The 14,732-nt window shown below is 35.3% G+C and overlaps 1 protein-coding gene across 1 annotated transcript; it reads right to left on the bottom strand.

Moving 5' to 3' along the window:
• Nucleotides 1-269: 269 nt before the first annotated feature.
• On the bottom strand, nt 270-13,594 carry LOC139963895 (sterile alpha motif domain-containing protein 3-like). The gene is made up of 8 exons (XM_071965103.1): nt 13,132-13,594; nt 10,701-11,003; nt 9,475-9,864; nt 8,798-8,900; nt 6,163-6,543; nt 4,698-4,881; nt 3,603-3,688; nt 270-2,463 (listed from the first exon to the last, which is right to left on the bottom strand). The coding sequence occupies exons 1-8, from the start codon at nt 13,179-13,181 to the stop codon at nt 2,173-2,175; spliced, it is 1,788 nt and encodes a 595-aa protein (XP_071821204.1). The 5' UTR covers nt 13,182-13,594; the 3' UTR covers nt 270-2,172.
• Between the last annotated feature and the right edge of the window lie 1,138 nt (nt 13,595-14,732).

Here is a 14,732-nt window from a genome sequence, read left to right as displayed (position 1 = left end):
AGCGTTGTTAAATATGTGTCTATCGAGAAAAAATATGTGCACAAAAAAGCGTGTCTGCAACGTTTCTGGTTTTTCTAGTTTTTGGCGAAATGTTTCACCATTTTGCATCTAAGCACTCACAATTAACCAAAAATTTCCAAGGAGGAGGGGACAACCCCTCCCCAGACCCCTCCCTAGGACAGACCCCTCCCCAGGACGCAGATCACTAAAGTGCTACCATCGGGATGTCGGCCCCCCCTTTCTCAAAATCCTGGATCCGCCCCTGTGTATGTATGTTTGTATGTATGTATGTATATGACAATGAATATAAGGAGAAAACAATATGTGTATTAACATTTGAAAGGATTGGTAGGAATACCTTGCTTTAAATATCTTCACTTCAATTAAAAATAAAATAAAAAAATGAATGACTTATTATGTATTTGGCTTAAGAAACACTTATGTTTGGCAAGGCAGCACCAACAGCATTAATGACTATGACAAAGAATGTAAGAAAGGACTTGCTTCGAATATCTTGGTTCAAATATCTACATAAGGAAAAAAAAGAATGTCTGTCTAACAAATATAAAAAAAAAAAATACTTGGCTTAAAAAAACATTTAGACTTTGCGCAGCACAGTGAAGATCTTGAGACATTGTTAAGAAAGACAAATGGGTAATAATATTTGAGTTTATTTTTGCAAAGGCTGCATCTATAACAAATGAAAAAAGAATATAATAAATGAAAAAATAATACAAATTATCTTCTTACATGTTGAAAGGACCCTGATAAATTGAATGCCTACCTACATTTTACACTTGTTCTACACATGATATATAAAAATAAAAGACCTCTTGCTTTTGCATAGCACACTGAAGATCAATTAGTTACCAATAAGAGTAAATCTCTTTAAAGGAATAGTCCTGTGTTTTTGAAAAAAATAATAATATGATAGTGGACAATTTTAGCAACAAAATGGTGCACAGATCACTTTCATACCATGTTCTGTTTAAGTGATATGAATTTTGTAAAGATTAAAAAATTTCATTTAAGAAACACTAGTACAGTAGTTTCTATTCAATCCTGTGAGTTCATACGGACAAATCGATGACAATTCTTAAAATATCTCTTTGAAAATTAATGATTTGAACATTTGTTTCAAAAATGTTTTAGGCCTTTTTAATCGAATTTGATGAATTTTTTGCCATTTTCATTGCTAAAAGCGTATTTTCTTTCAATTAAGCTCAAGTTGTTGCAACCTGTCCATAGATCTTCAAAGGTTGACAATTGGCTGTATGCATCAAAATTATAGCAATTCTTATTTTATTTAAATGAATCTCTGAAGTTAACATAATAAACAAGTTCTCAACAATGCTACTAATAAATAGAAAAATGTGAGAGTGGAAAAAAATGTTGGTTTCAAAACTTTTAGGAACTTTGATGCAAGGATTAAATTTTGGAAGCAAGCCCATAGCTGGCTACGTAATATTATCATAATATTATACATAATATTATCACTTATCAACAAGGGTTTAACGAGAGAGTTGGGGGGGGGGGACTTTCCAGACAGAGTCCCAACAATTTAATGAAAGATGGAAAAAATAAGGGGCAGGACCATCCATTTTCCTTTTTACCATCGTTCCCTTATCCATTTGCCGACATATGTTAAACTTGCCAACAAACACAGTTGGGGAGTATGGCACCCCCCCCCTCCACCATGGCTATGCTCCTGTTCATAACTTGACTGACTGCCTACAAAACTGAACAAAAACTAATGCAAACAAACTCTTATCCTAAAAGTAATTGATTGAAGATGATGTTTTGAAGGATATATGGAATATTAAATTGAATATCTGACAGCTGATATGAAAAGTACCGTATCAGCTTCGTAAAGTAAAGTTAGGTATGTTAACATTACAATAGAGAATGACCAGTTCCACCAACAATTTTCATTTTGTCAATTTTCTCAGACCTTTCTTGTGACATTTGCAAGGAAATTTTTTTTCATGGAATTGTGAACATGTAACCCAAGAAATTATTAACTTTTTTTCCACCACTGGCTAATGGCAACCAGAAATAGAACTACCCCTTTGATAGTAGAAAAAGCAAAACACTCTTATTGGAATCTTTACTTAAGATGTCACATCAGGAAGGTTGTGCTAGGGTGGTAAGGACTGAACAGGTATATTGAAGTCACTTACATTGTTGGGAAAAGTTGGCCAGTTTATTTGATAAAGAAATGATAGATCTAGGTACTGGCATTCCATCAAAAATATTAAGGATTACCCTCTGTATGAAACGCAGACTTTTGGAGATGGAGGAAGGGTAAAAAAAGTTGAAAACATAAAAAGAGGAAATCCAGCATGCGATGGCCTTCATAACATTGTCAGTAGAGGTGATCACCATACCGTCTGCCATCAACTTAAAGGATGTAGTTATCCCAGGAGTGTCTCCATCCATCTTGATGTATACTGGATTACTAGGCTGCAAAATGTTAAGCAAAAAAAAATCACATGTAAGTAAACATGTTAAAGACTTGAAATTTGAGAGGAGAAAGACTGTTGAATTTTTTATCTTTGAAAACATGCCAAATGGGCACATACATTTAAAAAAAAAAACTTTCTGTTGTCATGACTTAACAGATCAACTCAGTAGTAAAAGTAAACCAAGGGTATGGGGAGACTCTCAATCCCAACAAAGGGGGCCCAGCTATTGATATCGTCAATTATTTTGCGTATGTATTCTATTTTAGAAGTGGGCTCATTACCCCCTGAAAAACAAAGCCTCCTATTATGCAGCACTGTTCAATTTGACATTTTGGTGTCATGTACAAGAATTGCTTTAATCAAAGGACTGATGGCAAAAGGGTAACTTTAAAAGAAAAAAGAAAATTTTTAATTGATTTTGTCTACATATATACATTATGAATGGACATTTTGTGACTTTATTTTTTGTTTTAATTTTATTTTCCAACATGATCTGATGAATGATTGAATTGGTGCCATACTTCATAAATTCATTTAGTAATTTTTGATTTTCAACATGTGTTATGTAACATGTAATCACTGTAAGTATTCTTTACAAGTGGATGCGGCCGTCTTCGGAGTAATTGGTAATTGAAAATAATACCTAAGCTATACCTAAACCATTGATAGATAAAAGTATCTGGTAAAGTGCACTTGTAGGTACTGCACATTTTAAATGCAAATATGTCTCTTAAAATGTGTGTCCTTCATGGCTAGTGTTATCATTGTCTTTGGATTGTTGTATTCATTTGAAATTCAACAATATTTGATGTCAAAATTGTATGTATTTACTGACATAACTCATGTATTTGAGCTGTTTGTCAACTACTGCAACAAGAACTCGTTAAGAAGCTCCGAGACAGTAAGTGAACCTTTTATTGCTACTTATCAGGATAATCAGTTCCTTGCTTTTTCTTCTTTGCAGTTTGATTCTTTACGCTTTTCCCTCATCCAGTTTTAAAAGTCATATAATTTTACAAAAAGGTGAAGCTGTGCAAGTTTAATATACATCAAATTAGGTAACTAATAGTAACCAAAGAAATTAGGGGTGGTATTAAGAATCACACACTTGCAAAAAGAAATTGAAAAATGTCTTGCCTCTGAGCCTGCTGGAACCAGAATTAGAGAAATATCCTCTTGCAGGAGACCAGGGATTGCCAGGAAAGCAGCTTTGTTTGATGTGTCTGCATAAGTAAAAGAGAAAAGTGATTGCAGGAAAAGAAAAGTGATTGTTGAAACCTGGCTTAAAAAAATCATATGTTAAATCTATCAATTATAACAGAATAATTACCAGTTATACCAACACCAAATATCATAACAATACCACAAACCTGATAATCGCTTTGTTTTGGAAGAGATTTTGTAATTCATTTTTTTGTAGAGCTGTGAACATTTAGTAGAGTTACTAAATGTTTACACTCAAGAAAAAAATCAGAAATTCAGCGTGTTACACTGCGTTTAGTAACCAAGTATTCCATACAATCAGTCACTGGAATGATTACTAGGCCCATTGTCATCCAGGGGGTGCCGGAAGCTTCCCGAGAAGGCGGGAGGGGGGCAGCTGTTACAAAAGGGCACTTACTTTCTGAAACTGCAAATAACAAAAATGAAACTACACAATTGTCTCTTAATCCTCTGTTTACCATTTTAATTCTACTGTGCTAATTTTTTTGAGGCATAGAACCCTTTGTTCTATGGATCTCCTTTGTCTTTTCAGGAATCTCATTAACAAGCATTTGTGACCATAGGCGGAGGTATGCGCTCTACCGAGTGCCCATTGTCTTTATATATATTTATTAAGTGCAGTTACAAACGTTTCAGATCAACACTCTAATCTGCCACAGCTCTATTTTACCCTTAATATTTTCAGATACTGTTTTTTTTTTTTAATTTCACTGTTAAGACTTCAACTGTACGAGAGAACTATGAAATGTTTTTACTTTTTTTTTTTTTATATATAACCAAGCCATCCAAATTTAATTAAACATTGTTGATCTTGTTCCCTTAATGTCAATATATCATCACCACAAACAGGGAGCAGAAGCTGGAAATCGCTCATCTGTGAGCGAGGCATGGACATCAACACCAAAACAGGCCTTAATTACAGACAGGTCACTGCAGCAAAGGGGGAAATGAACAGAGCAAAGTGTCATGTAACTGTTAAAGGAAGAATTTATTGTTTATTTACAATACCTTTAATCTTCTGCTCTTCACGAAATCCTTCCATTTCAGTGTTAGCCTCCATGAAAAAAGCATGTGGTGCTCTCTTTCCTTTGCAGGCCTTGATGAGTCCAGACGCATATCTTCCCAGGCCAGCACGGAGGGAATTAAAAAAAGTAACCTCTCCATCCTGTATGCGATTCATCTCTGCCAAAAGCTAAAGGAAAATGGTTTATTTTAAGATACAGCAACATACTAAAATTGCAACAATTCCTACTGTAAATGTTTCCCCCAATTGCTATTGATACATCAACAAAGAATAGCTAACCCCTCTAGTACCCATTTCAGTTGAGTGGACTGAAGCAATGAATGTTGATGCAATGATTGGAAATGATGGCCTTCTTGATTATAACATGTTGCTGTGCAGGAAATGTAAACACCCACTGGCACTCGAAAAATAACACAGATAACACCAATTTTTTCCATCTTTTGCGGAGTTGGTTGTTTTTTTAAGTAACACTAACAAGAAATGGTTTACCCAACATTCCTGCAGTTTCCAATATTTTTCCCAATACTTGGCAAACAATCCCAACCATTTCCATTAATCTGCATATCAAATAATACACTCAATTTTAACAAAAGATATTTTTTGGAAATATTTTAAGTGAAGTACTGCATTATTTAGACAGGGCCGGAAATAGATTGGCAAGTTAGAACCAACACACTTAACAGACAATTTTTTTTGGTGAGAAAGCTATCTTTCCGCACGGTCTAAGACCCAGGCTCCCATTTAGATAGTGTGTGACAATGTTCCCACATAACATTGTTCACTCACTAGTTGGCTAAATATGCAAATGAATATGACACAGTGCATATGCATCAAAAATTGGATGTGTTAATTGGCATGATTAAGACCTCTTAATGAAAGGAACATTCCCATTTATTTTCATAAATTTATATTTGATAAAGAACATTTTAAAAGAAACTGTGTCAATATCTTATTCTGTTTAAAAGTTACAATATTTTAAGGACTTTTCATTTAGGAAAACTACAAGGTAGATTGGCAACATCTGTGATGTCATGTTAGCACTTTCAGGAAATTTCTTTGAAACACAAATTGACATTTTTCCTTACTAAAATAGCTAATTAATCCCAAAAGAGGAACATGTTGTTTTGTCCATTTTAAATAACACATCCATCTCAACAACTTTACCCAAAAAGTTTTCTTGAATACACTAAAACTTGTAAATTGATGTTAAAGAATGCATAATGTGTAAAGCATGCTCAAAGTCATTTCCTGTTACGGAAATCTTATCAACCATTTTTCTGTTTTCAGATTGTTACAACTTTAGATTAGAATAAGATATTGGCATAGGCTTTTCACCAAGTTGTTAAAAAATTATGTATGAAAAAATTAAAGTTCATGGGAAATTCCTTCAAGATGGTCAAACTCTCTAAAATGCCTAGTTTTATCAATGCAAAAACAAGATATACTCACTTGGATGTCATCAAATAACCATGGGTACTTGCTCTTGATATCTGGGAGGGATGGAGTCTGGGGGGAAGAAATAATCCACGTCCTTCTGTCAGCCAACGTCAGTGCCATTGACTGACTTACTCCTCGAAAGTCTGGCTGCCTTTTATGTTTTTCATCCTGAAGCCAACAAATGTGTCCATGAATGGATGCATCGTCTTCTGTTTCAGGGCGGTTCGGGAGATAGTTTTTCATACCCCATTGAGGTGGTGCTGCTGGTGATTCTGGTGAGGACTTAGGTTTCCTTGCTACTTTTAATTTCTTTTTTTGCACAGCCTCAATTTCAAATGCCACCCTCTTTCTGAAGTTCTGAAACTTATATTGCAGCCTATGCTTCCACAGCATCTGGAAGAAAGAATTGTAAAAGGAAAATTGTGAGGATTAGGATAGAAAACAATAAAGGTTACTTGGACAATGTAGAAAATAACAGTAAAATATCTCTTAGCTCATGAACTGTTGAACAATAAAACTTATATAGATTCAAAAACTAAGAGGATTAAGAAATGTTTCAAGCAACCCAATCAACTCTGCAGTTTGTGTTGTTAGTTAAGTTCAAACTTCACTGCAGTATATCATTCTGCTTCTGATAAGATTTGTACATGTTGACATTAATTTAAAGAGTAGTTATTTTTCTACTTCAATTCAAACATTTTTGTTAAACACAATATTTCACACACTCAATACACATTACCCTAGGCCATTCAAAAAAAAAGTTGTTTCCTGTAAAATTCTTAGATAGAAAAATCTCATGAGTGAGGGAGGAAAATTTGTTTTCCCTTTTTTTTTATTTTAACGTGACAGCCAAAGAAAGTACAGTAAAACAAGAGCCCAAGGGCATTGTGGTTCCTTGCATAGGGGTATATGACAATACACATCATATTATCAAGCAAGATTGGGCTCAAATAGTCCAAGTAATTGTGGTCCTACATGTACCCATAAAGTAATCAACACTATAGCCAACACTTTTGTGATCACAAATTGTGATCAGATTTTTGATCGGAAAGCACTTTAGAGATCTGAATATGGCGTCGAAAATGTACGAAATATAGGGTCACCTACAAGCTGGTCAACAGATATGATAACATTGGTGACCTCAAATCACATGACTGTTAAGTTTGAAAATGTTCCACCACCCATTCACAACTTGTCCCAAAATATCAACCATGTCACACATTGGCATAGGGAGTTAATTGCATTGTATGTCAAAAAATTAACTTTGAACTTGTATACATAACTTCACACACAAAGGTCACCCGGGGGTCAACCAATTGACATTTTTGATTGGTGAGACGTGAATATACCATCAAAACTATAAACATTCAAACAATTTTTTCTTTGCCCATTTCCCCCCCAACCCCCCAAAAATAGTAGTTTTTTTTAAATTGACCTTTGGTGACCTTGGATCACATGACCATCAATTTTGAAAATATACCCCTATACCATTTCCAACTTGTCCCAAAATATCAACTGTGACATACCTTGGCACTGGGAGTTATTGCATTAAATGTCTGAAAATTTACTTTGACCTTGTATAACTTTGCACACCAAGGTCACACAGGGTTCAACCTTTTGACATTTATGATCACAAGGTACTTTTGACATCTGAAAATAGCATCGAAACTGTAAAAGTCCCCAAACACTTAAAGGTCACCAGAGGTCAAATTGAGGTCAAGGGTCACCCAGATGCGGGTTGAAAATTGGATTACATTGAAGCAACTCCCAACCCTAACAGACAATTCATTCTCAAGTGATCGCAAAAATACTAGTTTTTTATCATTAATTGACCTTTGGTGACCTTGGATCACATGAATGTTAAGTTTCAAAATGTTCCCCAAACCAGTGTTCACAACTTGTCCCAAAATATCAACCTTGTCGCACATTGGCACTGGGAGTTATTGCAGTTTTAATATTTTCGTTTTTTGGACCATAACTGACCTTTGTGGGCACCAAAAACAATAGGGCACACCTTCTCCATATGACGGATCTATAGTCCAAGTTTGGCCTTAATCCAATTTTCCCTCATTGCGATAGAGCATTCCCAAGCAAGTGTCACAGATGCACACACAGACACACGCCAACCTGACTACATAGGTTCCTTTTGCTAAAGCAAGGAACCAAAAATTGATATATGGGTACTCAGGTATAATACAGTATTTCCAACCACAAAATAGTATGCAAAAGTATTGATTTCAATGCCAAAATCCACATTTTCCAAATCATAGAAAAAAATGTTCCTTCATAATTAAATATTATATGTAAAATGTTTATAGAAATAAGGTTCAGAAGTAACAAAACTCTTTACTTTAATTACATTTAATCCAAATTAATTGCAACTTCAAGGACTAGTGAGAGTATAAATGATCTCATTCAGTATGCCTTACATGCAAGCACTGTGACTGCCATATGATATGAATGATATGATATGAATGATATGCTTGTTGTATTTAAGACTAAGCCGCAAAACATTATTTCATTGGACAAAATTGTTGCTGGCCCTGACACAACTTGTCTTATGGTTGTCCAGAGCAGTAACAAGATTTGTTGAACACTCCTCCCTAAGGTTTTTAATATTGCTTTGTCAGAAAAATGGAAATATTACCTTCAGATTACCAACTGGCATATTTTCTTGTGGAGTCTTCATGGAAGGGTACTTCACAAACAATTTGGTGATAATTTCATCGTACTGTGCCTTGGACGGATAGCTATGAAAAAAATATAAACTGTAGTCATGCATCAAGCTCACATACGGATAAATTGCATACTCCTACAAATGAAGGTTATATAATGTAATTTCGTCCTTTAATAGCCAGCAGCATATCAACAGCACACCGGAGGAAGAGTTAGAGATGGTGTACATATATTTGTTGCATGTTTGCTACACAGGGTCCTAGTGGGTCAATCAGGGGGCTGAGCATTGAAGGTCCCTGTTTTCTGGAGTATAGTTTGACTTGTTTGACTTCCACTGGCAGCACATCAGGATCATGCTGCATATATTTCTGAGTTTGGCAAATTTCTGAGGATTAACCATTTAACAACAAGCACATCTGGGAGGCATATTTGCTACAGAGGGCATTAGAGGGTTAACACAAAACAATCGGAGCTTTGGCATGTATTTGTATAAAACCAATTTGCTTTATTTAGCAGGAAATTTACCCTCATTTTTTAACATGTGAAAAAGATACATGTACTGTACTACTGTAGGAGATAAATGTGTGCAGAAATAGTCATGAACTTGAAGGGTACCATAAAGGAACAAAAGGAATGCAGTGTACTTACTAGATTCCATACTTTTCTGTAACCTCTTTATAAATGCTGTCCAAAAAGAGGCTCCTCTCTGCTACGTTCATGGTGTATCCACCACTTTTGAGCTTAGATTCTATTGTTGGAGTTTGTACTGGGATCTGAAATTTAGTTATCCATCCAGAATGAGATGACACAGGTGAAGTAGGATGGGGAGACACAAGGGAAGAAGTTGAAGGTGCAGCAGGTAAGGATGGAGGGTCATCAGCGCTGGAAGAATTGGAAGGCTGTGCGATTGAGACTGGGGTTGAATATGCACTTGGTGTTGATGGTGGAGATGGCAAGTCAGATGTTAAAAGTGAAAACTCAGAATTGTCACGTAAGAAGTCCCTGCAGGCTGTATAGTCAAGTTGAGATACTGTGGATCTGTAAAATGATAAAGGGGTATTACTGTAAGGTTGAGATGGCTAAAAGCTAAAAAGTGTTAGTTACCATACACATCTTTTCAACGATTGGATTTTTGACCAAACAGATGCTTCTATTTGGAAATGTGATAATTTTGTGTACATATACAAATACAGACAATATCAACTACATACATCTTAATTACATTTTGCCCCATTTTTCATTGATATACGAATGTAATTGCATTGGGGAGTCAATGTAGAAACAAGTAGTGTGTGGGAAGAGATTTTCTGCCATAGGAAGCTTCATTGCACTATTTAGGATGTTAAAAGTGAGGTTAATGGAAATCTGAACATCTGCCATGTTTGAATCCTATATGGCATATTAGATGTGCAATGTCTCATAGATCATTTTCACGTTTGCCCATGCCCTCCACTCACACGTCACACCCAGCCCAAAAAATTAAATCAGCTCAAAGTATGCAGTTGGTGGGCCATCTCCATATAAGATACAATAATGTTGAAAATTAAATAGTGCTTCACTGCCTTGATACAGTAGGCTGTTACACATCAAATATAACTGAATGTGTAACCTTTGGAGCGGTCACTTCAAAAGGGATATATGTCTCAACTGTACCTTTTCTACTGTAGATACATGTAAATTATGAGATGAAATTAACAAATACAAATACATAATTAACAAAGTATGTAGAATCTATTGTCGACAGTAAAAGCTATTAGATATTACAGAAAGAAAGTAAATTTATTGCACAAATATTGACAATAATTGAATAAGATGTTACCAAAAACAATCATTGTTGTTAGACATAACACAAAGGTATATCAAAATGAACTTACCCACTGTCACTAATTTCTGCTTTGATACTGTCTTCTGCAATATTAATTGTAACTGGAAAAGTGGCAGGTTGCTCTTGTGCTTTAACAACTCTCAGTTTGGCAGGCCCATAGACCAGCTCACCATCTTCAATGTCAACATAGTCACTGAAATCTCTATCATAGAGTTGAAGAATCAATTCTGATCCACCCAAACCAAAAGTTTTCACTGCAGCAGCATGAAGTTCTGACTTTGATGCCCCAAAGTCATTGGATTCAATCTCAACTTTTTTGTTATTTGGTCCAAATATGAGTAGAAAGTTGTGACTGAAAATTAAACAAGTCCAAAAATAAAGTTATCATCCCTAAAAAAGAGACAAAGTAGCAATTGTCTTTGTAACGCCACTTACAATATGAAAATATGAAAATAATTTCTTTCTTTAAATGTTTTAGATCAATGCCTAACACATCAAATTAGTAACAAACAAAAATAATAACACATTTCCTTGCCAAAATAAAACAGGTGTTTTGGACCACAAATTTGGCAAAATGGTAGCCATTTTGAATGATTTTGACAACAACAAAGGCTTTAAGTTTAAAGTTCGTTATAAAGTATCACTTTAAATTAGTTTTGATGTGAATGGAGAGCTGAAATTTAACTGAAATATTAGCATATGAAGAATTCATGCTCTTTCTGTTAGTTAATCTTAAAATTAGAGTCAAATTATTGCAAAAATTTGAGAATTTCCCATTGGCTTCAATGATAAATAGCTTACCAGTCAAAACGTCCCTTTACCAAAACGTCCCTGCACCAAAACGTCCCCGCTTTTGATCAAAACATCCCCGTTGGTCAAAATGTCCCCGTAAGTCAAAACGTCCCCGTCTATCACATTCATTCACAGTTGTGAATATATAAGTTATAATTTGAATTCAGAAAAAAAAAATAAACATAGTGTGCTGTAGGGGTATCCAGTCAAAACGTCCCTTTACCAAATGAATGAATATATACGAATGAATGAATATATACGATATTGAGGGAAGGGAATATAAAAGAATTTTTGTTTTGTTTATGTACAACAAGTTACTTTTGGAATATGCGAGACGAACTGGATGAAAGTGATATATATTTTCCTACAGCATATACAGGTGTATACGTTTATTTTCTTTCTGAAGACACATTATATTTTTGATTTTCGTGATTGTTTGCCTATTTTGCTACCCTTTTCCAGAATTTATTCTCCCTTCTTATTTCTTGATGGTCTAGAAGGGGGACTACGGCTAAAGCCCCAGCCCCCTTTCCCATCTCTGCCCTAAACGATATATAGTCCTTCATGATTTATTTAGCGCCTGTAATCCAACTTGCATGCCGATAACTTAGCCAAATAATAACTTAAAATTAATATATATTAACAGCTGTGAATGAATGTATTAGACGGGGACGTTTTGACCAACGGGGACGTTTTGACCAACGGGGACGTTTTGACCAACGGGGACGTTTTGAACAACTGGGACGTTTTGGTACGGGGACGTTTTGGTACGGGGACGTTTTGACTGGTAAGCGCTGTAGGAAAATATATATCACTTTCATCCAGCCCGTCTCGCATATTCCAATAGTAAGTAAATAACAAAATAACAAAATTATTCCCTTCCCTCAATATCGTATATATTAATTCAGAAACCAAATCGTGTTTAAAAAAAATCCTATTAACCTACAGCCCTCTTAAATTCCCATTTCTATTTATATTATCTTACCTCAGAAAATTATACTCAAAAATGTTTCCGCCCTCATAGCCGGCATGTCCCACTCCCTAAAAACTGTGTTTTCAACCTGAACTATACTTATCCTTACTCTTTGATTTGAACTAAAAACATCCACACTTGCATTCCAACTGATTATAAAAGCGGGGACGTTTTGACTCACGGGGACGTTTTGACTCACAGGGAGGTTTTGACTGGATACTGATAAATATCCTATCATTTTTGTAAAAAAAAATCATGTCTTCATAATCAAAGCTTATTTCCAGCCGGTTTTTCGCAGGAATATTGTGTATTGTGACCATGTTCAACATACATGAGTTTCAGAATTTTTTCTCCACCAAATAAAAAATATTTCGAACAAACTTTTAAAAGCTAGTTTTTTCCCATTGACTGTAATGATAAGTGACCCCTCCAACTGGAGAAAACGTGCTGAGCCCTGTTTTTTGGAACTGCCCAATTTCGAATGTGGCCATTACCGTTAGCCTGTAGGAATTTATGCATCTTTACGATATTAGCCCTACTAGTACTGTTACTTGTTAGTGTTACTAGCCTAATTAATATACGATATACAGGAATTCTACCCTAACGTGTGACCAAAGGCTAAAATTCATGGATATTAGCTTAGCTAGCTAGCTAACACTAGTGTAGAGCCTAGTGTTATGTCTTATCGTGGACGAAACTATGAATAAAGACTTACAATTGGCGTGAACATAAGGATGAATCCAGTTGCGTGGCGATGTCAGACATTTTCAGTTTCAACTTAAAATAAAGTACGACAGCCGGACGGAAATATCAATGAACTGAACTACAAACTAGTATGCATTTTGAGTTGTTGGAATCGACAAGCTTCTGTTTAGGTGTCATACATGTAGACTATCCTTGCACTGTTGCAGGCGTAATTTTCCCGTGGGTTCAAATACCTTATTCCGTCGCCACCGACTAAGCTTCAATTATGGCGCAAATCGGGTGTCCGGATCGTTCTTAGTCCGTGGGTTAAAATACCTTAGTACGTCGCCGCAGACTAAGCTACGATTATTTTTCCTTAGTCAATGTAAACCGACTAAGAAGCAGTGATAAAAAGAAGATTTTTGCTAGTCCGTGTGCATTGACTAACGTTACAGACTAATTTAACGTTGGTCCGTTGCAATATTGAGCCTCATTGAAGGTAGCAGCCACTAAGAGCATACACTAACAGCAGCCACTAAGAAAAAAGGACAGTAAGACATGACATACAGTACTACAACTGCGGTAGGGTGTGTTTGTTATAACTGATGCTACGGTCGAGTGTGTTGTTCAATAAGTGCATAAATAAGAAAGGTTTTTTCCAAAATCGATTTATTTTAGTTATGGAGCCTACTAGGATGTCCAGTTAGCACGACATTAAAGTAGAAAGGTTCCTCTTTTACGTGGTATATCTCTACTATCGGTAACAAAAATGATTTCTTGACCAAAACTGGCCATAAAGTTTTAATCCCGATACGGACATCTCTAAACGCGCTGTATATACGTCATGTGTAATGATCCCAAAAATGATTTATTTTTCAAAATCGATTAATTTTAGTTATGGAGCCTACTGGGATGTCCGGTTAGCACCACATTAAAGTAGAAAGGTTCCTCTTTCACGTGGTATACCTCTAGCATCGGTAACAAAAATGATTTCTTGACCATTTCTTGTCCATAACTAAAATTAATTGATTTTGAAGAAAAAAAAATATCAATATTTTAAAACGTTTAGGCCACTTTTGGTTAAAAAATCGGCTTTGTTACCGATATAACACGTTAAAGAAGAAATTGTTTTCTTTGATTTGATGCTAACCGGACCTCCTAACTATGTCGATAACTCAAATTATGAAATAATAATACGTTTGGATCATAACACATTACCGCGCGTTTCGAGCTAATTTTACCATTTGCACCCACTCCTGTTAGGATCGAACGGTTTGTAGCCATCGAATTTCATTAAATCAAAGTGTTACTGGCTGTTTTTTCATACCAAGTTTAAGAGGAATAACTTAACATCGTCATTGTACCTTCTTGACTGTTGCATATTCTCATAAATTAATTGTTTAGACATTTTAAGAAAAAAAAGAAGAAAAAAATGGTATAAAAATTGCCGCAATTTACGCCTTTCTCCACAAGATTTGGTAGGATCAGTTTCAGTTCAATATGGATGCAGATTTCGTCCACCATTAAATTCCAAAATTATATTACATGAAAGAGCAACAACTCATCTCTCATCTCTCATATGGTGCAATTATTGGCATTTTACAGTATTCATAGCGTTAATTATTATCGCTT

Source organism: Apostichopus japonicus, chromosome 22, assembly GCF_037975245.1.
Source record: "Apostichopus japonicus isolate 1M-3 chromosome 22, ASM3797524v1, whole genome shotgun sequence".
Lineage (NCBI taxonomy): Eukaryota > Metazoa > Echinodermata > Holothuroidea > Aspidochirotida > Stichopodidae > Apostichopus > Apostichopus japonicus.
The sequence above is the reverse complement of the archived record's forward strand: the minus strand, read 5'-3'. Positions and strand labels throughout refer to the sequence as shown.